This window comes from Rana temporaria, chromosome 2 (genome assembly GCF_905171775.1).
Source record: "Rana temporaria chromosome 2, aRanTem1.1, whole genome shotgun sequence".
NCBI lineage: Eukaryota > Metazoa > Chordata > Amphibia > Anura > Ranidae > Rana > Rana temporaria.
In genome coordinates, this window is record NC_053490.1 from 366,479,489 (window position 1) to 366,505,764 (window position 26,276).

General features: G+C 48.3%; 1 protein-coding gene across 2 annotated transcripts in view; it reads right to left on the reverse strand.

The window, feature by feature from the left end:
- Nucleotides 1-25,937, reverse strand: part of CCND3 (cyclin D3) — a 59,988-nt gene extending 34,051 nt beyond the window's left edge. For both annotated transcript variants that reach the window (XM_040337701.1, XM_040337700.1), the window contains exons 1-2: nt 25,660-25,937; nt 17,801-18,016 (exon numbers count right to left, since the gene is read on the reverse strand). In XM_040337701.1, coding sequence (XP_040193635.1) covers nt 17,801-18,016; nt 25,660-25,845 — 402 coding nt within the window. In that variant the 5' untranslated portion in view covers nt 25,846-25,937. The remainder of the gene's footprint in view (nt 1-17,800; nt 18,017-25,659) is intronic.
- Nucleotides 25,938-26,276: the final 339 nt, after the last annotated feature.

The window sequence follows — 26,276 nt, forward strand, 5'->3', positions numbered from 1 at the left end:
ATTGCTGCCTTTTCTCGGCTGCCCCCCTGTACTATACTTTTCTCTCCTGGTTCTTCTGTACAATTCCCTCCTGGCTCCCCTGTACTATACTTATCTCTCCTGGTTCCCCTGTACAGTTCCCTACAGGCCCCTCGTACTATACTTTTCTCTCCTGATTCCCCTGTACAGCCCACTCTGTACTATACTGTTCTCTCTGGGCCCCCCAATACTTTTTTCTCTGACCCCCCAGTACCGTTTTCCACAGTGCTGTGATCTCCTCCCCCCCCCCTTTACTGTTCCCTCCTGGCCCCCCTGTACTGTGCTGTGCTCTCCTGGCCCCCCTGCACTGTAGTGTTCGCTCCTTGCCCCATTACTGTTTGCTTTCTGCCCCCCCGTACTGTCCCCTCCTGGCCCCCCTTTACTGTTGCCTCCAGGCCCCCCATGTGCTGTGCTCTCCTGGCCCCCCTTGTACTGTTCATTCCTAGCCTCCCTGTACTGTCATCCCCTGCCCCCCCTATACTGGTCCCTCCTGGCTCCCCTATACTGTTCTCTCTGACCCCCCTGTACTGTTTCCCCCTGGCCCCCTGTGCTGTTTCCTTTCTGCCCCCCTGTACTGTTCCTGGCTGCCTATAGTGTTCATTCCTGGCTCTCCTATTTGGTTCTCTCCTGGCTCCCCTATACTGTTCTCTCTTGCCCCCCTCATACTGATCTCTCCTGGCCCCTCTGTACTGTTCTTTCCTGGCTTCCCAGCACTGTTCCTTCCTCCCCTGTACTGTTCACTCCTGGCTCCCCTGTACTGTTCACTCCTGCCCCCCCCCCTGTACTGTTCCCTCCTGGTCCCCCCCCTGTACCGGTCACTCCTGGCCCCCCTGTACTGGCCCCTGTACTCTACTGATTCCTGCGGCTGGTATTGACAGCTTTGTGTGAATAGCTACTGATACAGGGCCTGTACAGTGCAATGACAGTTTGACAAACTTCCTGTGCATTTAGGCACAATCACTGCAGGTGATTGCTAGCTGTGTAAATAGTCACAAATAGCTGCAGCCGTCAACAGCCTGTCATTGCACTGTATGGGCTCAGCTGCCACAGCTATTGTACCTACACACAGCTGTTGAACCCAGCTCCAGGAATCAGTAGATTTTTTACACTGGGATTCACAGAAAATGCAGCCCTAGACTAATGTTATGAACCAGACTACACAGAGGCACCCAGAGGAACTTGTGTGGCTTCCATATACACTTTGCAAATGTTTGAAAAATACACCTGTTTTATCATGCAAATTGTTGAAACAATGTAACACTGACTGATATACCACTGACCCAAGAAGAAATTCTAGTATTAGATAAAGGACTCAAATATGCACCGGCCAGGAATATGGATAAATTTCAGACCTACATAAATATTGAAAAATATGTTAGGAAACTGAACATTAAAAAATACATGACCGGTAAGACCTTTAAGCATGCTGGAGGGGAAAATGAAACAGTGGTCCACAGTCAATTAAGGAACAAATCCACCTTCAACCCCAAAGTCAAAGACGGGAAACACATTGAAGTATTCAGAAATATGGTGACAGATGAAATCAAGAAACTAGTGATTCAGAAAGTAGAGGAACCTAAATCTATGAAGATCGGTATAAAGAAACTTAGAACTAACAAGAATCTCGTTATCAGACCCTCAGATAAAGGTGGGGGAATAGTGTTACTGACCACAGAACAATATCATAAAGGAATGCTCAAACTCCTTAACGATCATGAGACTTATAGCCCAATGTCAGGAAACCCTATGTTCAAATGGAGAAAAGAACTGGAACAAGTCGTGCACTTGGGCCTCAAAAAAGGAGTCCTTGACAAAAAAGAGGCAAAGTACTTGATCCCTGAAGCTTGTAGGACCCCCATCATATACGCTTTGCCTAAGATTCACAAAGATAAAGAAAACCCTCCCTTCAGACCCATTGTTAACGGCATAGATTCAATAACAGCCAGACTTGGTCAATACATAGATCGCTATTTACAACAAGCCGTACAACACACATGCGCATACCTAAAAGACACTAAGGAAATGCTGCAACTGTTGGCCGGGCTGAATGAAGATGGACCTCTGCTAATGGCCACGGCCGATGTCTCTTCATTGTATTCCATTATTCCTCACCACCTAGCCTGCGACGCCACTAAGTGGGGACTTCGGAATTTCACCGATCTTCCCTGTGTACAAAGGAAGTACATCATCAAGTGTTTAGACTTTTGTCTAAAACACAGTCACCTATGGTACAACGACCAGTACTACCAACAACGTACTGGAGTGGCGATGGGGGCAAAATTTGCCCCGAGCGTGGCAGGGCTGTTTATGTCCCAATGGGAGGAGGAAGCGGTATTCACTCATCAATCTACAGATCTTTTGCTATATAAAAGATATATTGATGACATCTTTATCCTGTGGAAAGGCGATCACCAATCATTGGTGACTTTCCTAGAGAATCTAAATACCAACACTAGAAATATTAAACTTACCTGGCAAATTGAAGAACACAATATAGCCTTTCTTGATTTGGAGATCTCTAGGAATAATGCAACCTTTGATACCAAGACTTTTTTCAAGAATGTGGACAGAAACAGCTATTTACCCCTCACCAGTTGCCATCATAAGAACTGGCTTTTTAATATACCGAAAGGGCAATTAATGCGCCTACGACGCAATTGTACAAAGCAGGACGTTTTCCAAGAGCAAGCGAAACAGTTAGGTGACAGATTTGTCCAGAAGGGATACAACAACATATACATCAAGCAAAAGATAGAAGAGGTGTCTAAGATACCCAGGGAAACACTTCTGGAAAGCAAAATTCCAAAAAGCAGACAAGATTTAGTACCCATTATATTGGACTATAACATACAACACAAGAAAATTGAAAAAGTTATCCAAAGACACTGGCATATCCTTAAAGGTGACAAAGATCTGCGAGATATACTACCTGACAAACCAAGGTTTACATACAAGAGAGCCCCCACACTGAGGGACCAACTAGTGAAGAGCGTCATCAATCCACCAAAGAAATTGTTCACATTCTTCACCGGAAAAGGATTCTACCCTTGCAAGAGGTGCTACTCTTGCACACATACTAAACACCCGAACAAAAAGGTGTCTACCTTTAAGTCTAACAGCAATGGTACAGAGTATGAAATAAGGGACTTTATTGGCTGCAATACAGAAGGGGCAGTTTATGCACTTGAATGCAGCTGCGGACTACAGTATGTAGGCCGCACAAAGAGACTTTTACGGATACGCATCAAAGAGCATGTGAAAAATATAGAAAACGGGTTTCCTAACCACAGTGTATCTCGCCACTTTGCCAAGGTCCATCACAAAGACCCGTCTCACCTTAAATTCTGGGGGATAGCTCCATATTCTAGACCATGGCGGGGGGGACATAAAATCAGGGCCCTCAGCCAACTAGAATCAAAATATATTTTCAATATGGACACTTTTACACCTAGAGGTCTTAATATAGAGTTCGATCTGAACTGCTTCCTCAGTGATTTTTGAACACCAAGTCACACCCCTACATCACCCTATCTATGCCATGCATTATGTGTAAGACCTTCTGTGACTTTACTATCGCTTCCTGCCTACTGTGCGTCAGGTGCTGCTCTACTCTGTCAACTTAGGATTCAGCCCCTTTCACACCTGGAGTTGAATATCCAGGGCTCTGTCACCTGGATTTTTTCCACCATCAAGTATCTGGTTCATATTGCCCATCCTTGGACATATATATGTTTTATTTAATTTCAATTTCCTTCTATATATTACTTAATATATATTTTTTTCCAAGTAACATCAGCTCGAATGTTTTATAAAAATTCTCCATATTTTCTGCCTAACTTGCCTGCCATTGCATTCTATGTGGGGCCCTCAGGCTCTGTGACATGACTGGAGCTGTGCTGTATACTGTATGTCAGTGTACGTCTCATTTATATCTGTGTCCCAATTTGGACCATCCATATTGGTGCTTTATGAGACTCCCATATGTTTAGATTATGCATGGATGTTGTATTCGACTTCCATATGTCTAGATCAAGCATATATATTAATTGCTTTTTTAGTAATTAATTTTTAATTTTTTCCTTATTTTTCTGTACACAATCCGAATGGTTTTTTAACTTCCCCTTGTGGGTTTTTTTGCTCATAGCACAGGCCAGCCGCTGCTTGCTCCGGCCCGGCCCCCATGACTATCCTTTCCCCGCACTGCTCTGTTCCATCCTGTTGGGACTGATAGGTGGAAGGGGACTCAGGGAAAATGGCGCCGGTGCTGACTTAAGCAAACGGCATGGACTACAACAAAATGGCCACCGCTATGTCCTATTGCTGAGACGCTATTTAAACAAGACCTAGTACTCTAGTTATTTATCCCCTGATGAAGTCACGTGATGTGACGAATACGCGTCGGGAACTTAGAGTACAGACCAGGAGCAGCACCTGACGGACGGTGGACGAGCGCGGTGTTCGTAGCTACGTGACCGCCTCTAGACTGCCCCATGTGAGTGTTTTTACTTATGATTTTTCGTTTTAATAAATTTTACCTTGCTGCAAGCTCCACGCAATGTGCCCCCCTCTCTCCTTCCACTTCTGCCTTTCATAACCCATCACGAGCGCACGGCTCGAGCGATATCAAGTGGAGGAACTGACAGCTGGAAGTGGATAAGGATACGAGCGCGGTGCTCGTGGAGATAGGCACACGCTCCCTACACACACTTGTAAGTTGTGTAAGTGGACAGCCAACCACCTCCTATTTTGAATGTTACGGTTTCCATTTGCCTATTAGAAGATTTTTGCTACAACATCTACACCATTGTTCTTTCATGTATATACCGCGACTGAGATCAGACAAGCAGATATCCGCCTAAACAGCTAGCTGGCACAGTGATACACCTGGGTCTGTATAAGAGCAGGGAGGTAAGCTGTTTGATTCACCATCAGTGAAGGGTGCACGGTGTGTGGATTTTACTCTATCACACACTTTCATTCACCTAAACTTGTTATCTCCTACACTTATAACACTGGTTTACTCAGTTTCTCACTTTGTCACTTTATATTTGTCCGGTTGTTGGATTGCATATCAATTTTGCTCACTAGATTGTATATCACATTTGCTCTAAGTCCTGTTAACTTATATTTACAGTACATACAAATATTATTATTATTTTTTTTTTCTGTTCACTCCCCCATCCACCCCAGGATTCCTTTTCCAAACGGTGGTCTACTCATTAGTCATATTTGCAGACCTTTATGTGTGCGTTTTTTTCTTCTATATCATCTGGGTTAGTTTACACCTATTTTATTTCCAATTAAGAGGTCACTTCTATTTTGCCAAGTACACCCCACTATCACATTAGTCCATTTTTTGTCCACTTTCCCCTCCCTTTCCTTCCCATTTTTGGCCTCTACAGCGCAGACACTCCCATCACCTTCATAATGTAAAATTCGTTTTTCTTGATGGCTAGCTGGGACATTTTTGTATTGTAATAATGGAGCAATAACTAAGTGGGCTTAGGTTAGAAGTTGTGCACCACTGGAATCATTGCCGCACCTTCTTTTTTTTATAAATGTTATTGATAATCTGGGGACAAAGTAGATAGCAACATTGCTATTTTCCCATGAAACACAATCATGTAGCATTCTAAGGCCGAGTACTCACGGCAGGACATGTCCGATGAAAACGGTCTGCAGACCGTTTCCATCGGACATGTCTGGCCGGGGACTGCCCGGGGACTTCTGTTCGATGGCTATACACACCATCGAACAGAAGCCCGCGCGTAAACATTACGCGGGGCGTGTCCGCGGTGTCGCCGCGTCGATGACGCGGTGTCGCCGCGACAATGACGCGGCGACGTGGGCGGGCCGCCTTAAAAATGCTTCCACGCATGCGTCGAAGTCATTCGACGCATGCGAGGGATGCGGGCGGCAGGACATGTACGGTAGGTCTGTACAGACGACCGTACATGTCCGGGCGGACAGGTTTCCAGCGGACTGTTTTAAAACAAGTCCGGGAAACAGTTGTCCGCTGGAAACCTGTCTGATCCGTCCCAAAATGGTCCGCTCGGGCCAACACACGGCCAAACATGTCTGCTGAAACTGGTCTGCGGACCAGTTTCAGCAGACATGTTTGGTCGTGAGTACGGGGCCTTAAAGGAAGGTACAACAGTCTTTGCATTGAGAACATTTTTAATTTGGATTTTTTGGCAGTTTTAACCATACTCTTGTATGTATTCTATATTGTTTAAAGCTAATTTTATTAGACGTTATTTGATACCTGTGCCTACTGTATATCCACTTGACAACTGTTAAAAAAAATGATAAATATATATATATATATATATATATATATATATATAAGGAATATGTCTCATTAAACCTAATAATAAAACATTAACAGCGCTAGAGGAATCTGAGATTCCACTAAAAATATGTATCCATATACTGCAGATAGTATAAACATACAAATGTCATTGATAAATGAAATCAGATAGATCTCATTGGTAAACACAATGAAAGTGTTAAAATCCAGAAAGAAACAAAATTCCCGATGGTCAGCAAATGAGTCTCAATGGATGGCAATCCCAAACACTTCACACAGAAGATGCTAACAGTGGATAGCTTCAGCTGATACACCAGGTGAAATAAAGATTCCGTCACTTATAATCCCCTTAAAGTGGGGGTTCACCCTAAAAAAAAAAAAAAAAACTGTTCTATCCAGCATACTGCTGACATCAACAGTATGCTGTTTTTTTTTTTGGTCTGTACTTACCTTTTTCCGTCGTTTTCACCCGGCTTCCGGGTTCTCGCTCCCCCGGGGAGTAGGCGTTCCTAAACTCTGCATAGATGAGTGACGTGCGCGTCATCGCCTTCCGAAAATATCCGAGTCGGACTCTGCACTTTACGGCGCCTGCGCAGTCAGCTCTACACGGCAGGCGCCGTAAAGAGCCGAGACCCCGTTGGTTATTTTCGGAAGGCGATGATGCGCACGTCAATCATCTATTCAGAGCTCCCCGTCGGGGAAAAGGAGCGACACGCCCACTCCCCGCAAGGAAGAAGACCCGGAAGTGCGGCTGAAGACAGGTAAGTCTACACAAAAAAAAAAAATTGACAACGCTACAAGCCTTTATTAAGGCTAGAGATAGGTTAGGCAACAAATTTATTTTAGGGTGAACCCCCGCTTTAAGGTAATCTACTCACCGAACTCCATACACATTATGCCTTATAAGATCGTCTCTGGAATAAAACCCATCTGCTTCCCTCAAGGTATGCAGTGATTCCAGTCAATGGATGGATGCGTGCAGCAAAGCGGACTTGGAAGTAAGCAAAGGGAATAAGGTAAGGTAATAAACAACCCTGCATATCAAATGTGCTTACAATATGAAAATTGGATAAAACGTGTCACTTAGAGAGATACATCAGCTCACTCAGTTAGAGGCTCCTTCCAACAAACTAACTGTGAGGACTGCGTACACACGGTCGTTCCAAACAGATGAGAATGGTCCGACGGGCCATTTCCATCGGTTCACCGCTGAAGTGGCCTGATGGTCTGATGTGCGTACACACCATCATTCCAAAAACCGATCGGGTCAGAACGCAGTGACGTCAAACAGACGACATGCTGAATAAAACGAAGTTCAATGCTTCTAAGCATGTGTCGACTTGATTCTGAGCATGCGCGGGTTTTGAACCGATGCTTTTCTGTACTAACCATCGGATTGGACCGATCGGACAGCGGTCCATCGGTTCGATTTTGAAGCATGTTTTAAAATTTTGGACCGAAGGAAAACAGACCGATGGGCTATACACACCGTCGGTTTGGACCGATGAAACTGAACCTCGGTCCATTCTCATCGGTTTTGTCCGACCGTGTGTACGCGGCCTTAAGGTGAGTCCCGGGTTGATGCTCCATCCTGTGAAACGTTGCGTGGACACGTCCTGACACTTTTCGTGATTGGCTCACATCTTCAGATATATATATACACGTTGCAGTTTGCAAGTGGTTTACCGGGCTTATGGCTGAAGCTATCAGCCATAACCCCAGTATTTTTTTTTCAGTCGGCAGCTGGCTTTCTCATGAAAGTGGTCTGAGCGGATCATTTGCTGCTGGATCGCTTTCAGAAACAGCGGGAGGGGACGTCCTTTCAGTGGTTCTTGGGGTTAACGTTTTTACCAGGGTGTCCGAGAAACGATCCAGCGGTGTGGCTGGCTGATCACAGAGGAGAACAGAGACCAGATCGTCTTTGATCACTTGTATGGCCTTGAAGGACTGGAGCGACGTCATGACATCACTTCCAGTCTAGAGTAGAAGGAAACAAAACATTTTTTATTTAAAGCAAAAGATCAAAATAAAAATTTAAGGTAAAGGAAATATTTGGGGTCTTTTTGACCCAAAATCTCTCCATAAAGAGGATCTGTTGTATTTCTATTACAAGGGATGTTTACATTCCTTGTAATAGGAATAAAAGTGATTAAAAAAAATAAACAAACAATTAGGCCCGGATTCACATACATTGGCGCATATTTATGCCAGCGTAGCGTATCTAATATACGCTACGTCGACGTTGCGCAGAGAGGCAAGCACCGAATTCTCAAAGCACTTGCCTCCCAAACTGCGCTGGGTTCCCTCTGCGTAAGCCGTCGTAGGTGGAAGTGCTAATGCTAATGAGTCGTGACCCCATGCAAATGATGGGCCAAGCGTCATAGAAGTACTTAAAACGAACGGCGCATGCGCCGTCCCGTGGCCGCATCCAAGTGCGGATGCTCAGAATCACATCGAAACAACTGCCTAAGATACGACGGATCACTGCCTAAGACATGAACGTAACCTACGCTCAGCCCTATTCACGTACTACCTAAACAACGTAAAATACGACGGCTGTGTTCCCTGGTCCATACTTTAGCATGAGTTGCGCCTCTTATATGGGGAATAAGTTTACGCCGGACGTAGGACTTACGCAAACCGCGTATTTTATGCGCCGGGCGCAACTATGTTCGTGAATCGGCGTATCTCCCTCATTTGCATATGTGCATAGAAAATCAATGGGAGTGCCCCTTGTGGCCAGCGTAAACATGCGCCCACGATACGACGGCGTAGGAAAGTTACGTCGGTCGGATGAAGCCTATTTTCAGGCGTATCTAGTTTTGTGGGCAAGGCGCATAGATACGACGGCGCATATTTACACTTACGCGGTGTATCTCGAGATACGTCGGCGTAAGTGCTTTGTGAATCCGGGCCTTAAAGTGTAAAAGTAAAAACAAAAAAAATATTAAGATTTTTTTTTTTTAAAGCGCCCCAATCCCTTTGTGCTCACAAACAGAAGGGAATGCACACACAAGTTGTACACACACATGTAAACAGTGTTTGCACTACACATGTGAGGTATCGCTGTGAACATTAGAGTGAGAGCAATAGATCTAGTGCTAGACCTCCTCTGTAACTCTAAACAGGTAACCTGTAGAAAGTTTTAAAACATCGCCAATGGAGATTTTTAAGTATTGTAGTTTGTCGCCATTCCACAAGTGTGCGCAATTTTAAAGCGTGATAGTTAGTAATCCATTTACCCGGCCTAACATCATCTTTCATATTTTACAAAAAATACTGATTTAAACTTGTAAACAAAAAGTGCCAAAAAGGGATGGTCTTCAAGTGGATATACTGTATCTTTACAAACATGTACACTACGACCCCTTTCACACTGGAAAGGGGTCTTTCACACTGAAAGAAGCCTCATCTGCAATCCCAATGTGAAAGCCTGAGTGCTTTTCAGAGCCCTTTCACACTGCCAGTGCCCGAAAAACGCTGGTAAAGCTCCGCTAAGACCCCTTTCACACTGGGGCGTTCAGGCGCTTTGGCGTTAAAAAAAACGCCTCAATGGGAAGGGGCGCTTTAGGAATGGTGTATTCACCACTCCTAAAGCGCTGCAAAGAAGCTGCTTGCAGGAATTTTTTTTTTTGTTTGTAAAATCTTTATTTGTGAACGGCATAGCGGTACATCACAACACATGTTGTCAAAAGCATCTTGCAGCAAATAAGAAGCCATACATTTTTTTTTTCTTTGTACATAACATAAAAAACAAAGTAGACTTTGAAAACAGAGATGCTGCTAAACACATTGGGACCTGGTACTCAAAATAGTGTCACAGAGGCCCAAGGGCCGGGCAGCAAGCTGAAAGTGGAGATCTCCCCAACACACAAAACACAAAAACTGTGACTTAAAACATGGGGGCGGCACATCTCAGGCTTCTCCTCAAGCAAAAAAAATTGGGTACACGCTGAAGGAGGGGCAAGAACCGGGGGCCAAACCAGCCAATCCACTGGACAACAATTAAATCATTTGTCGGGATGGCAAAACAAGTGCCTGACCCCAAAAAAGGGCCAGGCTGCCGCCGCGGCAGCGGGTCATCGAGTCCGTTCAACCATCCAGGGCCCCCGATGCCCAACCCCCCCCCCGGCGATTCAGCTACCAGGTCTCTCAATGTCAGTAGGTCACAAGGAGAAAAACAGAGAAGAGTAGGGCAAAGGAGATAAGAAAGAGAGGGAGGAAGATAGAAAGAGAGGAAAAGAAGAAGAAGAAGCAGAGAGAAATTAGAATCAGAAGGAACATACCTGAGGTCAGACGTCCAGCTCCTCCCCCGCACCGCCTGCCACCGCCACCTCGTATTCTTAGCAGCTGAGAAAAAAGAAAAAGAAAAAAAAAGGGGGAAACCACAGCAAGGTATGGGGCTCGAGGTCTTTGCTTAAGAGAGGGGTCTGCCAATTCTAATAATGCCACATCCAGACTGGAAGTGACATGGCCCGGGTCCGAGAAATACTCCGTCCAGGTGCTAGAATAACGCTCCCGAGTATTCCTGCAGGTGGCAATCCAGTCCTCTGCCTCCCGTATCTCACCAACCTTGCTGGGAACCTGCGGGTGCTTCCAATATATCGGAAGTAGCCGTTTCGCTGCGTTCAAAAGGTGGGGCAGTAGACTGCGTCTATACTGGCTCGCCGGCAGGGGAGTGCAACAGAAAGGGGAGAAAGGGACGTCCAGGTCCAGAATTGCCTTGATCTGGGACTGTATGTCTAACCAAAAAGGTCTGATCACTGGACAATCCCACCAGATGTGCAGGAGTGTACCCCTGTGGCCACATCCCCTCCAGCACCGGTCCGACACGGAAGGGTAAATCCTAGCTAAGTCTACAGGCACCCGGTACCAACGCGACAGCAATTTATAATTAGTTTCCTGGGTCTTGGAGTCAATTGAGCTAGATCGTGTAAATTGATACAGTTGCGTCAGCTGGCCAGGGGTGAAAGTCGTTTCCAAGTCCCTTTCCCAGGCCCAGACAAAAGTGGGTTTCTGTGTAGAAGTCGCAAAGCTGAGCAAACGTTAGGGTTCAGAGATCACATGTGGGATCGGTTCCTCTTCAATAAAGAGGCGTTCAAAGGCCCTGAGCGTAGAGGTGTCTCGGATCGAGTCCCCGTGGGTCGCAAAGAAGTGGTGTAGCTGTCGATAGCGCCAAAAGTCCATGGGGAAGGTCCTGTGCCGTTCTCTAAGTGTCTCCAGGGGCAGAAGCTTACCATCACGCAGAAGCTTACCACAGCTAGCGCTACTATCCTCAACCCATGGCCCAAAAAAGGCCGTCTGCTCCCCCGGTGGGAACCAAAGAAAGCCGCCCAACGGGGCCAATGGGGACACAGAGGGGGCCAGGGCCAGCCGAGTATTGAGCCGGTCCCAGATTCTCAGGGTCTGGGTTGTCAGGGGACTATCGGAATTTGCTTCACCGCTATCTCCCCGGGACAGCCACGGGGCATAAGACAAGTTCCTACCCGCCATACACTTTTCCAGGGAAACCCAGAGCTTAGAGGTAGTGTGAAAGGGCCAATTGAGTATCCTTTGGAGAACGATCGGCCCTATGATATCTCTAAATATCCGGCAGACCCAAACCCCCCTGCCTCCCTCTGGCGTGTCAACAACCTAAGTGCGATTCTCAGTTTCCGGTCATGCTAAATAAATTTCAATATCAGACTGGACATCTGGGTGAAAAAAACCTTAGGGAGGGACATGGGCAGCATCTGCATATAGAACAGAATGCGTGGGAGGATGTTCATCTTTACTACAGCCAGCCTCCCCAACCAGGTAAAGGACATTTTAGTCCAAGTGGCCAAGTCGTTTTTCACCGTGGCTAACAAGGGGGGAAATTGGCTGTATAAAGGGTGTCATATCTGTCTGTTAACCGACACCTAGGTATTTCAAAGAGGACTTGCTTCAGTCTGGTGGCGAGGATCTTTGCTAAAATTTTTACGTCCACATTAAGGAGGGATATGGGCCTGTAGCTTTGGGGCAGAGTCGGGTCCTTTCCCTCTTTGGGGATGACTGAGATATGAGCCAGCAGCGCCTCACTAGGAATGACGTTTCCGTCTGCTATGGTGTTGAAGTAGCCACACATCGACTCAGACAGCAGAGGTAGGAATTGTCTATAATAAGCTTTAGTGAATCCGACCGGACCAGGGCTCTTACCATTGGGCAGAGACTTCACCGTCGCCTCTATCTCAGCAGGGGTAATAGGGGATTCTAGCTGGGAACTTTGCTCGGCCAGACGCCGTCAAGTAAGTGCGAATGTCAAACAGTCTCGTATCACAAACCCCGGGGGAGCGCGTCGAACCTAGGTCATACAGGGCGGCATAATAATCACGGAACCCAGAGGCTATTTGGGAGGGCCTGACCGCAAGCAACCCAGAGGGAAGGCACAGCTTATGTACCAGCATTTGCGCACACTTCTTCCTGAGAGCTCTAGCGAGCATACGGCCACATTTATTGCCGTGCTCATAGTATTGTTTACGTGCCTGGCGGTCTAGCAAACGCAAAAATAATTCCCTCATATCGGTCAATTCCCGCAAAGCCTCCGAGTCACTGGTATGCTTATGTCTGAGTTCAGCCTTTTGAAGGCCTTGTAGCACCCTATTGAAGTCGGCCTGCTGAGCCTTTTTAAGTCTAGATCCCTGGGAGATCAGCTCACCCCTCACCACCGCCTTGTGTCCCTCCCAAACAATCCCCCTGCAGTGAGTTTCTGACCCATAACCGAACCCTTTAAAAAAACGTACCGTCCCAAGGGGTCTACTCTGCTCTCAGTGACCTGGAAGGGGCAAGATTTGTGTATGGCAATAGCCGTGCCCTTAGACTTAGTGTCCGGTGAGTTACTTAAAAAAGTTGTTATATAAATGAGTTGGTAGTTTGGGCAGTGATCGGGGGGTAAAATGCATTTCCTGTAGAAGGACCACCCCAGACCTCTTCAGTTCCCACCACAGCTTACTACGTTTACATGGGGAGCAAAGACCTCGAACATTATAGGAAAGTACCTTAAGTGTCGCCATCAGAGGATCCGTTTGCGAGAGGGTGTCCTATCGATGGGGCAGGTGCAGCGTGGGGGGCGGAGCCGGAGGCCGTTCCTGTGAGAAAAGCGCAGGCAAGAGAGAAAAGATAGAAGGGAGAAGAAGAGAAACAGTGAGGAACAGTAAAACACACATACATTACAGATGGTAACAAGGGGGTGAAAACCCCATACCAAAACAACAGGGGGATAGGCCCCGGGGTCAGCCCCACAAATTGGGCACCCGAGACTCATTCCTATTTCCAAAAAGGAAAATATACCTAGTAAGGTACGGCCTACGGGGGGAACGTGGACCAACAAGAGAGGGCAGGGTGCGAGGGACAGCCCCCGCACACCACCGCCTAGTTGACATAAGAACATTCGGTTAGGGGTGGGAATCAGCTTAGTGAATCTCAAAAATAAAATAATTATCAAGAATTAAACTAATAAAGTGAACAAAACTCGAACTGGGATGTCAGGGGAGCCACCCGTTGGGACAAGTTCGAATAGAGGCAAGACTTCATCTACAGTTCAGCTACCACGGCCGGTAATAGGAAATCTTAATCCGGCCAGCAGCACCAACAGAGGCCCCAGTCCCTGCAGCAAGTCATACAAAGGCGCATAGCCCAACTATGTCTAAATCCTTCCACCCAGAACGGAGATGATTTCACAAAGTCTGGGCACGGAAGGAGCTGCACAGGTAGCAATGGGTGAGTACAGGGAGGGAGTGCAAACAGCAGCTGGGAAGCATCAAAAGAAGCAAAAGGGTATAATTACCATCAGTTCCCCGGGGGATCTGAGCCCCGGGGGGAGTTGGCAGAGGGGTGTCTTCGGTCTCGCCTGCGACTTGCGGCTAACCGCCATCCATGGTTGAGGAAGTTGCAGGTGGGGGTGTTCAGACAGTCCCCTCCAATCAGGGAAGGCCACCGGCTCCAGTCCCAGGGTATCTAGAAAATGCGGGAGGTCATCCATGGTGCGCAGCGTGGCCTGCTGGCCATCTTTGGTTGCCTGGAGGTAAAAAGGGAAACCCCAGCGATAAGTCAGTCCCGCTTTTTGTATAGCTTCCAGCAGCGGGCGAAGGGCTCTACACTGCATGAGGGTACGCCTTGAGATATCCTGGTAAAAGGAAAGTTTGGCCCCATCGAAGTCAAAGTATTGCCTCCCACGCATCTTTTGCATAATCCTGTCTTTCAGAGTGTACTTATGAAGCTTGCATATTATGTCTCTGGGATTATCCACATCTTGGGAAGGGGGTCTAAGGGCCCTGTGAGCACGGTCGATCTCGATGATTGCTGTTGCAGGCAGACCCAGAATCTCCCTAAATACATGCTCCAGCGTAGGGACAATATCCTTATGAGCAGTGGCATCTGGCAGGCCGCGTATACGAATGTTAGCTCTCCTGCTGCGGTTCTCAAAATCATCTAGCTGACAGAGTAATGCTTCTATTTTCTGGTCTTGGGCACTGCACCTGTCCTGTAGCATGGAAATGGCTGGTAAGGCCTCATCCAGCCTCTGTTCCACTGACTCCAGGTGATTAGTATCTGCCTTGAGCTGTGCCATGTCCGCAGTAAAGGCCTTCTCCACCCTAGCAGTAAATCTCTCAAGATCAGCACGTGTGGGGAGAGACCAAATATGGCGCTTCAAATCCCCATCACTCAAAACGTCTGCCATGTCAGGGCCCTGTCCATGGGAGGTGGAGGATCCCGGGTAGGGAGGGGGAGCAGTGTCACTCACCAACTCCGGAGAGGGGACCTGGGAGTCTGCAAACTGCTGCTGCTGAGACGCAGCCTTCTGTGCTGCCTTGGAGGCCTTAGTCGTTGGCGCCATCTTGGAGGCTTCAGGGCCCGGTTTGCGGGATCCGCCGAAGAAGGCCTCCAGTTGCTCCTGCCGGGTCCCGTCCTTCTTCGCTTGCTGGGAGAGTGCCCGCCGTCCCTGGCTTTCACATTGGGATTGCAGATGAGACTTCTTTCAGGCGCTTTTTTTAACGCTAAAGCCCTGTACACACAATCCATCCGATGAGATTGGTCCAAAGGACCGTTCTCATCGGTTAACTGATGAAGCTGACTGATAGTCTGATGTGCCTACACACCATCAGTTAAAAAAACGATCGAGTCCAACACGGTGACGTAAAACACAATGACGTGCTGAGAAAAATTAAGTTCAATGCTTCCAAGCATGCGTCGACTTGATTCTGAGCATGCGCAGGTTTTTAACCAATGCTTTTGCATACTATAATAGCTTGCAATTTTTCGGATGGCCGCTAGGTGGCGCTTCCATTGCGGCCGGCGTAGATTATGTAAATGAGCTTTTACGCCGATTCCCGAACGTACGCGAGCCCGCCGCAGTCGAATTATGTTGTTTCCGTAAGGCCTTAGGCGGCCTAAAGTTATTCCACCTATGAGGTGGAATAACAATGTTAAAGTATGGCCGCCGTTCCCGCCGCGAGATTCGAATTTTTTACGTAGTTTGCGTAAGTCGTCCGCGAATCGGGATTTACATAGTTTACGTCCACGTCGAAATCAATAGGCCCGTGCGGCGTATGTAACCGCAATGCACACTGGGAAATGTAGTCGCCCGGCGCATGCGCAGTGAAAAAAAACCTTCAAAAACGTGAGGTCAAGCCTCATTACCATCAAACACGCCCCCCTCCAAATCATTTGAATTCGGCGCTCCTTACGCCCGCCCGCTTTAGGCTACACCGCCGTATTTTAGCAGGCAAGTACATTGAGAATCATGTACTTGCCTAGCTAACTTACGGCGGCGTAGCCTAAACAGGCTAAGCTACGCCGCCGTAACTTTGCACTATTCTACCTGAATCTACCTAATTGTATGTGATCTGCACAGCAGTGCAGTGCAAATCACATGCAATGTCTAACATCGCACAAGTGTGAACCCAGCCTAAGTCTCCCTGTTTTAGGGCTCATGCATACAGACAGTTTGGTATGCAGAGTGTAAACTGGGGTTTTTCAGGTGCAAGGGGGGCAGAGGCGAAATGTACATCCCGCTGCCAGCAGCCTGAAATATGCAGTGGCTGTATATGGCCGGTGCCATTCTGTGTCGTCATTGCGTTTAGGGCTGTGAGTAAGCATTCAGGAACTTAGGCCTCAAACTGCCTGGGAGCAATAATATCAAAGATTATACCATTAGGTAGATTCACAAAGAGTTAGGCCGGCTTATCAGTAGATAAGCCGGCCTAACTCTGAATCTACGCCGGAGTTTGTTTAAGCGTATGCTCAAACAGAGATACGCTTAAACAAAGCTAAGATAGGACAACTTGCGCCGTTCTATCTTAGCTTGCAATTTTTCGGATGGCCGCTAGGTGGCGCTTCCATTGCGGCTGGCGTAGATTATGTAAATTAGCTTTTACGCTGATTCCCGAACGTACGCGAGCCCGCCGCAGTCGAATTACGTCGTTTCCGTAAGGCCTTAGGTGGCCTAAAGTTATTCCACCTATGAGGTGGAATAACAATGTTAAAGTATGGCCGCCGTTCCCGCCGTGAGGTTCAAATTTTTTACGTCGTTTGCGTAAGTCGTCCGCGAATCGGGAGTTACGTCGTTTACGTCCACGTCGAAATCAATAGGCCCGTACGGCGTACTTAGCCGCAATGCGCACTGGGAAATGTAGTCGCCCGGCGCATGCGCAGTGACAAAAAACTTCAAAAACGTGAGGTCAAGCCTCATTTCCATACAACACGCCCCCTCCAAGTCATTTGAATTAGGCGCCCTTATGCCCGCTCGTTTGAGGCTACGCCGCCGTAGCTTAGCAGGTAAGTAGATTGAAAATCACTACTAGCCTAGCTAATTTACGGCGGTGTAGCCTAAACAGGCTAGGCTACGCCGCCCTAAAGTTAATCCAATATACCTGAATCTACCTACATGTGCTTCAAGAAACTTTTTTTCATTCTGCTTGGTCAACTGCACCATAATGGGTAAGTTCGTTCATTAATACCTAATTGTATACAGCAGTCATTGATTGTATTTTCATTGTACTACCCACGTGCGTACAATGAGATCTACTGTACTGCAAAGTATTAAAATGCTTCAGCTCAATACTCTTTCTTTGCTACCCACTCACCAAAGCAATAAGCCCACTGAAGTCACCAAAGTTGCCCAACGTATTTCCTATAATGCCACAACTGGCCTTGTTCACTTTGAACTGGAATCTGATATCACTACAAGGAAGCCCATGTTATCAGCAGTGCAATAAGTCTCCACCCCTTGCTTATAGCATATGTTCCTTATACTCACCATCATTCTTCAGAGCCGCTATCCACTTAATGTTTTATTGTCTCATCTGTTCCCCAGCTAGTGATCAACTTAATTTGAAAGTAATTCTTTTAGCATGACTTTATTACTAAACACATTCACACACTGCTTCCAACACACAGCAGACAGACTTGCAACATTTGTACAAAATGTTAACATGTGGAAAGAAAAGGTTATACCCTGATCTCAGTAGCAGCAACAGAGCAAGCTGTATACAACTCTAGAGTGTCAACTTTTATTGGAACCATATCCTTCATCTTCGAGGCCAGCAGGACACACACTGTACCAAGCAGCTGTAAATTTCTTTTTTCCACTGGAAACAAAGATAAGCATTTTCGTATGTAGCTCATAGCTAGAGGGAATACCACATATTCACATTGTTGGTCCTCACACACCTAGAATTTGAAGAATAAAATAAAAGACAAATTAGTTTATTACTAATCGAAAGCATTACACTAGCATTTACACTACGGTAGCATTCAATCTGCACTGGATCAGTCTTCAGAGGGTATTTAACACAGGGTTCGACAAAATCCGGGTGCCCGGTCGCAATTGCAACAAGAAATAGCGACCTGGCGCCCAGGCAAGCTTAGGCCCCGTACACACGAGAGGATCTATCCACTGATCTGCCGGCTCTTCTCGCTGCAATGACAGGTGCGCGGCTTGCATCGGACTTATATAGGCCTCACAGTCCCATCATGCTCCGGTACCTACCCACGTGGGTAGGTATCACATGGGTAGGTACGGAGCATGATGGGACTGTGAGGCCTATATAAGTCCGATGCAAGCCGCGCACCTGTCATTGCAGCGAGAAGAGCCGACGTGTCAACATCGGGAGAAGAAGAAGACGACGTCACAGCCCGGAAGAAGAAGAAGACGTCACAGCACGGAAGAAGAAGATGAAGACGTTCAGCGCTGAAGGAGAAGGCACCGGACAGCGGGAGGAAGAACCGGGGTGCGCCGAGTCAACAGCGGAGAGCGGCGAACATAGAAGAAGACCCCCGGAGAGTGGAGAAGACCCCCTGGATAGTGGAGAAGACCCCCCCGGATAGTGGAAGAAGAAGCCCCCCCTGAGAAGCACACCACCCCCGCTGAAGACGTCGGAGGAAACCCGCCGGGGGGTGGGCGCTTTTATAAAAGCGACCCCCCCCCCCCGGCGGTGGAAGAGAACCAGACGGCGGCGAAGAAGAGCGGCCCCCACCCGAAGACGTCAAAGAAGAAGCCCCCCCCTGGTGAAAAGAGCTAAAGAAGACAGGGGGCGGCCTCCGGAGCAGACTAATAAAATATTTTAATACCCTGTGTTTTTTTATTTGTGTTTATACCAATTTTCTTGCAGGTGAATGGGTAGGGGTACGATGTACCCCATACTCATTCACTTAGGGTGGGGGGCCGGTATCTGGGGGCCCCCTTATTAAAGGGGGCTCCCAGATTCCGATAAGCCTCCCGCCCGCATACCCCGACAACCAACGGCCAGGGTTGTCGGGAAGGGGCCCTGTCCTCATCAACATGGGGACAGGGTGCTCTGGGGTGGGGGGGCCGCAGTGCGCCCCCCTGCCCCAGAGCACCCAACCCCCCCATGTTGAGGGCATGCAGCCCGGTACGGCTCAGGAGGGGGGGGCGCTCGTCCCCACTCCTTTCCTGGCCGGCCGGGTAGCGTGCTTTGGATACGGGTCTGGTATGGATTGTAGGGGGACCCCCTACGCCGTTTTTTCGGTGTAGGGGGGGTCTCCTTACAACCCATACCAGACCTAAGGGCCCGGTATGCTCCCGAGGGGGGAACCCATGCCGGATTTTTAGTTAAAATCCGGCGGGGACCTCCCCCTCAGGATTCATAACAAACGCCGCACACGTGTAGAATTGGCGGGAATCCAAGTCGGATCTCCCGTCGCTTCTATGACGGCTTTGTCTCTATCGCGGCAAGCCAGCTCGGCGCTGGCTCCCGCGATGGGGCTCGTAGGTGCTCAATCTCGCCGAGAAAGGGAGCGAGATTGACACAATATCGCAGTCACCCACTGTAGTTCATGAATGTTCCTATTTTATCTGTTCATTCATAACTGTCACTTAGCATCATAAACTGTGTTTACAATGCTTCCGTTTATAAATGGAGATAGGAGCCACTGTCTCCTGTCCACTCATGTTCAGTGCAGCTGAGGCTGCTGAGAAATGGAATCTCTATCCTCAGTCCCTTTCCATGTCCATGTTCCATTCGGAACTCTTCAAATCTACCTTGGGAAACCGAATCGAAACTATTCATCCTCAGTTAACAGCCTCAGATACACTGGATGCCATAAATGCAGCTCTGCTACAATCAGCCGACTTAGTAGCACCGAAACGCAAAGTCCGCATCCGGAAAAAAAAGTCTGGCTGGTTCAACAACCAGCTGTCCCTACTGAAGCAAGAGCGCAGAAGGGCGGAAGCCGCCTGGAAAAGAAGCCCTTCAGAAGATCACCTCATCATCTACAAGGCAATAACAACACAATATCATAAAGAAATCTTCAAAGCCAAGAAACATTATTTTTCTATGACGATTAACAGCGCCATGAACCGCCCCCGAGAACTCTTCAAGATGGTCACCCAGACCATGAATCCGGGATGTCTTGAAGTCCCCAATTCAGACACCCAAGAGTTCTGTAATGAACTATCGGATTTCTTTATCGACAAAATCGAAAGAATCCGGGTAAGTATTCTGCAAAATAATACCCCCCTCAGCCCCCTCTTCAATCAACCACAAAACACCAACAGAAACCTTCTACAATCAACTAAGTTCACTCTGGAACCCATCTCCATCGATATCACCAAAAATATCATTGGTGCGTTGCGGAACAGCACAGCACCCAATGACATCATTCCCACCAAGCTGCTGAAGGAATGCGCCGACATTCTGGCGCCTCCCATCACACAGCTTATAAATCAGTCATTTAAGGAAGGCATAGTGCCATCCCTGCTGAAAGAGGGCACAATCCAGCCCATCTTGAAAAAACCTAACTTGGATCCCAAGGACCCAACTCACCGCCGCCCCATAACAGGCCTAAATATTCTCTCCAAGATAATGGAGAAAATAGTGGTACAACAGCTGCAACAGCATCTGGATACCCACAATCTACTCGATCCATTTCAATCAGGTTTCCGTCCCGGACACGGGACAGAAACGGCCTTACTCAAAATATGGGACGATGCCCTCGAGGCCGCAGACGAGGGAGAATCCTGTCTCCTGGTTCTGCTGGACCTAAGCGCAGCCTTTGACACAGTAGACCACAAAATGTTACTGATGCAACTGGCCGAGGTAGCCAGAATCGCAGAAGCTGATTTACCATGGTTTTCCTCCTTTCTTGAAAACCGATCACAAACAGTGAAACTGGGATCTTTCACGTCGGAAAAACGCACAGTGCCATGTGGAGTCCCCCAAAGATCCCCCCTGTCACCGGTACTGTTCAACATCTATCTTCGCCCTCTCTTTGATATTATCAGTAGCCAAGAACTACTTTATCACTCTTATGCAGACGATACGCAATTGTATTTTCGCATCTGCAACAAAAAGGATCATCATCTCAGTAGAGAAATGTCTCTCTTCGATAGAAAACTGGATGACTAAGAGTTATCTTAAACTCAACAGTTCCAAAACAGAACTTCTTATGTTTCACGCCAGCCGAAAGAGTCAACTGGCAACTACCTGGACACCGCCGCCCATTCTGGGAAAAAACATCACCCCTAGCTCCAAAGTCAAAAGTCTAGGAGTCATTTTTGACACCTTCATGACAATGGACGCACAAATAGGGTCAGTAGTCAGCGGATCGCACCATTTGTTGCGCCTACTACGCAGACTTATTCCATTTATCCCCAAAGAAGACGTAGCAGTCGTGGTGGGAACAATCGTGAATTCCAGACTGGACTATGCAAATGCCCTTTACCTCGGGCTCCCAAAGTACCAAATCGCTCGTCTGCAAGTCGTACAGAATACGGCCGCCAGACTGGTGACTGGGAAAAGGACATGGGAATCAATCTCACCTTCGCTGAAAACCCTTCACTGGTTGCCAAGAATTGTATTTAAAGCACTCTGCCTGACACATAAGTGCATCCATGGGAAGGCTCCGCAATATCTTTGCGACAAGATAGAACCTTACAATTCTAATCGCGTTCTGCGATCCACTGACCAAAATCTGGTCAAGGTGCCAAAAACCAAATACAAGTCCAAAGGAGAAAGAAGGTTTGCTTTTCAAGGTCCGAGACTATGAAACGCTTTACCAACCAGCGTTCGGTTGGAGGAAAACCACCTGACTTTCAGAAGACAGATTAAAACTCTGCTCTTTTGATGTCATGAGACACGAAACATCAAGCGCCCAGAGGCAATTCAGTTCGCATGTGCCGCGCTATATAAGTTTTTCATTCATTCATTCATTCATGTCTCAGGCCCCATACATACGACCGAGTTTCTCGGCAGAATTCAGCCAGAAACTCGGTCGGAGCTGGATTCTGCCGAGAAACTCGGTCGTGTGTACACTTTTCAGCGAGGAAGCCGACGAGGAACTCGTCGGGCCGAAAAGAGAACATGTTCTCTATTTCCTCGTTGTTCAATGAGGAAAGTCGGCCCGCCGAGATTTTGGCGGCTTTCACACTGAACTTGACGAGGAACTCGATGTGTTTGGCACGTCGAGTTCCTCGGACGTGTGTACGGGGCCTCAAAGCCATGAGTAAGCACGGATTGTAGTGCGAAACGTCAGCTGTATGCCCCTGTCTTTGCTGTGATATGTGGTGTTTGAAAAACTTTTATCAATAAAAGGCAACCAAGAAGGTTTTTCCAGAGTGCGGCTGTCCAAACATTTCTTTCTACTACATGTCGCAAAGACAGCTAGTATGCCTTCTAGATGTATATCAAAAGATGGTTGGGTTTGCATATATAATGCAATGCAAATTGCTGATGTGTCACCACTCAGAGCTTAAAGCGTTTGGACAGGAAACAATTTTTTTGGTCTAAAATAACAAACATGTCATACTTACCTCCACTGTGCAGTTCGTTTTGCACAGAGTGGCCCCGATCCACAACTTCTGGGGTCCCTCGGCGGCTGTCTCGGTCCTCCCCGCAATTAGTAACCACAGTCATGTGAGAGCTCGCATGGTGGTCACTAATTGGGGGCGCACTCCCGTGATACAGCGAGCGGCCATAGCCGCTCACTGTATCACTCGGCCCTTCCCCTCGGAGCGACGCGTCACTCAATCCCATCCGCTCTAGCCAATCAGCGGCCAGGCTGAGCGGCAAAGACGATCTCGGGACTGCGCGGGACTTTCGAGGGGTCAGGTAAGTATATTGAGGGCTCGGGGGGGGGGGGGGGGGTGTTATGCAATGTTTTTTCACCTTAATGCATAGATTGCATTAAGGTGAATTTTTTTTTTCATTTAAACTTTTTCATTTAAACTCCAATTCTGGCAGCTCCTAGCTATAATCCAAAGTATATCTTGAGTAGGATGGAGGCATTTTGCCTGTAACAAGGTGAAGTTCAAGCATAGCATGCATACACACATGAATCGATCACCGGCATCTGCGATAACCCCTGGCAAGAAACTGCCCCATTCCATATCCACCCCAGCTCAACCCTGATATCTACAGTCTATATGGGGAGCGGGCTAATGGTGCCACATGCTGCAAATGGGTCTTACACCACTGATAGGGGAGACTCCAGATTCTTCAGACATTGTTCAGCTGTCAGCCAGTGTGCTGATCTCCATCCCCCATGTGCCTCAACCTGATTGCAATGCTATTGCCGCAATTCCATCACACTCCCACCATTGGTTTAAAGCCAGAGGGGCATAGATTTAAGACGTCAAGTGACGTGTCTGTGAGGTGAGCGTGTTCCGCTTACATCAGGACAACGCGCATCTATCCGCTTACCTCCTTATATCGGGTGATTCAGCAGGTAGAGCCGCCCATTGCTATTATCTTAAAGTGGCATTGCAATTCCAACATGAACAGTATGAAAATGGGATCCTCATTCATTGTGTAAGGATAACCACTTTGGGACTCCGTAGCCATTTACGGGCTATTAAAATATTGGAGATAACAATCTCCTACATTGATAGAGCATTACATTATTAAGTAAATCTTAAAGCAGAGGTCCACACATGGCTTTTAATAATAGGATACTTACCTGTCCTTGAGTCCAGCGATGTCGGCACCGCAGCTGATGTTTCCATCAGCTGTCCGGTGCTGCCGACGCCATTGCGGGTAAGGGAACCCGGCAGTGTAGCCTTTCATGCAGGGGACCCTACTGCACACGCGCGAGGCCCACTCCTCTCTCCTACTGGCCTGACGAAAGGGGGAGAAAGAGGGAGCCCCAGCCAGGTATGCTGTCCCCCCCCCCCCCCAAAAGGTGCCAATTGTGGCACTGGAGGGTGGGAGAAATCAGATGAGCAGAAGTCCCACTTTTGGGTGGAACTCCGCTTTAATGATTCCAATTAGCATAACACACCTCTACCTATCCAGGATGAGGGTATGAAACAGATCAGGAGAGATCACACTGTACTGATCCTGAGTCAGGCCACAGACAGACACAGCGCAGCTCAGCCCTGCTCCCTCCTCACAGGATTTGACTGACAGCAGCCGCTGCCTCTGTGTCCAGTGAAGAGAGAGAGAGAGCTATCAGGCACTGCGCTCTATCAAAAGAGCAAAAAGGGTATTTAGTGAGGCTGGGGGAGGGGCTAATTTTTTAAGTTTTTTTATCTTAAGGGAGAAGTATTTTTTTTTACAGAATCATACTTACCTAGGTGGAGGCAGCATTGGACCAATGCTGCATCTGCCCCCCCCCCCCCCCCCCGCCGCCTTTTCACTGAGAACTGAGCCATCGAACACCACCGATGGCTCGGTTCTCTCAGCTCCCCGAGCAGAAATCTGCTGCCTGTCAATCAGCATCTCTCCGCTTTGCCCCCCCCCCCCATGCTCACTGGAGCGCTGAGCTGTACAGTATCTACTGACCTTTACTTTTGGGACACTTACCTGTCCAGGGATCCCGTGATGCACTCACCCAAGCTGATTCTTGAATTAGCTCTTGGGTGCCGCCATCTTGAGTAAAAGAAACTGGCAGTGAAACCTTGTGGCTATACAGCTGGCTTCCTACTGCCCATGTGCGAACCATGCTGGGCTTTCTCAATGGGTCAGCTATGGCAAGGGTGAACTTCCAGCTGAGTTCGCAGCGGCAAATTCAGCAGGAAGTGGGTGCGCTACCTGTTAAAACCTGCTATCAAATGTGGCACTGGAGGGGGGAGGAGGTAGACAAGCAGAGCTTCCCCTTTTGGGTGGAGCTCTGCTTTAAAGCGGAGATCCACCCAAAAATGGAACTTCGGCTTTTTGGAACCCTCCCCCCCCTTCGGTGTCACATTTGGCACCTTTCAGGGGGGAGGGGGTGCAGATACCTGTCTAAGACAGGTATTTGCACCCACTTCTGGGAATACTCTTGTGCAGCAGCCCCACCCCTACCCGCTGTGTTCTGGGAAACACACTGTTCCCAGAAGAGAACGGGGACCACCAACGGCGCGCACCACGCTACTTGTGAATGCGCAGTAGGGAACCAGGCAGAGAAGCCGCAACGCTTCACTTCCCGATTCCCTCACCGAGAATGGCGGCGGGTGTAGCTGAGGGATAAGCGATTGCTCGTCCCTCGGCTGCCGACATCGCGGGCGCGCTGGACAGATAAGTGTTCATATTTTAAAAGTTAGCAGCTGCAGTATTTGTAGCTGCTGGCTTTTAAAAAAAAAAATATTCGGCCGAACCTCCGCTTTAAGGTAAACAAATGCCCCAGTGCACTGTTATGCCAGGCAGGGGCAGTACACAATGTGGAAAGTGGCAGACTTTCATTCTAATGATGTACAAACATCCACGTTCCACACACATGGAGGGTTAGTGAATAAAGCAATCACCAGAAAGCATCACATGTAATCTCTGGACACCAACTCCTCCAATATCCCGATCATTGTCAGGCCTGGAGTACATATAACAGTCCATCCATAGATCAATGCTTCTCTATACATGCTTATCCTGGGCGGGGTCTACCTCCAGTATCCAGTGGGCCAGGATCTCTTGCATGTCTTCGGTGACTTCAGGTTGATGACACCGGTCGCCTGCACTCTCCGCCCTTTGCCGCCTCTCCTGGGCTAGGAGGTTACACAGGACTCGGGGATTTCGGAATAGCTGCGGGTCTAGCAGAGCTCGGACCACCCTCACTCCTTCATTCGCCATGACTCTGCCCGCTCTAAGCTGTACACCCGCGAAGAGCCGCGCTGTGGATGGAGGACACGCCCATAGGGAAGAGCTGTGTTCTGGAGGGAGGACACGCCCATAGGGAAGAGCCGCGCTGTGGAGGGAGGACAGGCACACCGGGAAGAGCCGCGCTGTGGAGGGAGGACAGGCACACCGGGAAGAGCCGCGCTGTGGAGGGAGGACAGGCCCATAGGGAAGAGCCGCGCTGTGGAGGGAGGACACGCCCATAGGGAAGAGCCGTTCTGTGGAGGGAGGACACGCCCATAGGGAAGAGCCGTTCTGTGGAGGGAGGACAGGCCCACCGGGAAGAGCCGCGCTGTGGAGGGAGGACAGGCCCACAGGGAAGAGCCGCGCTGTGGAGGGAGGACAGGCCCACAGGGAAGAGCCGTGCTGTGGCGAGAGGACGCGCC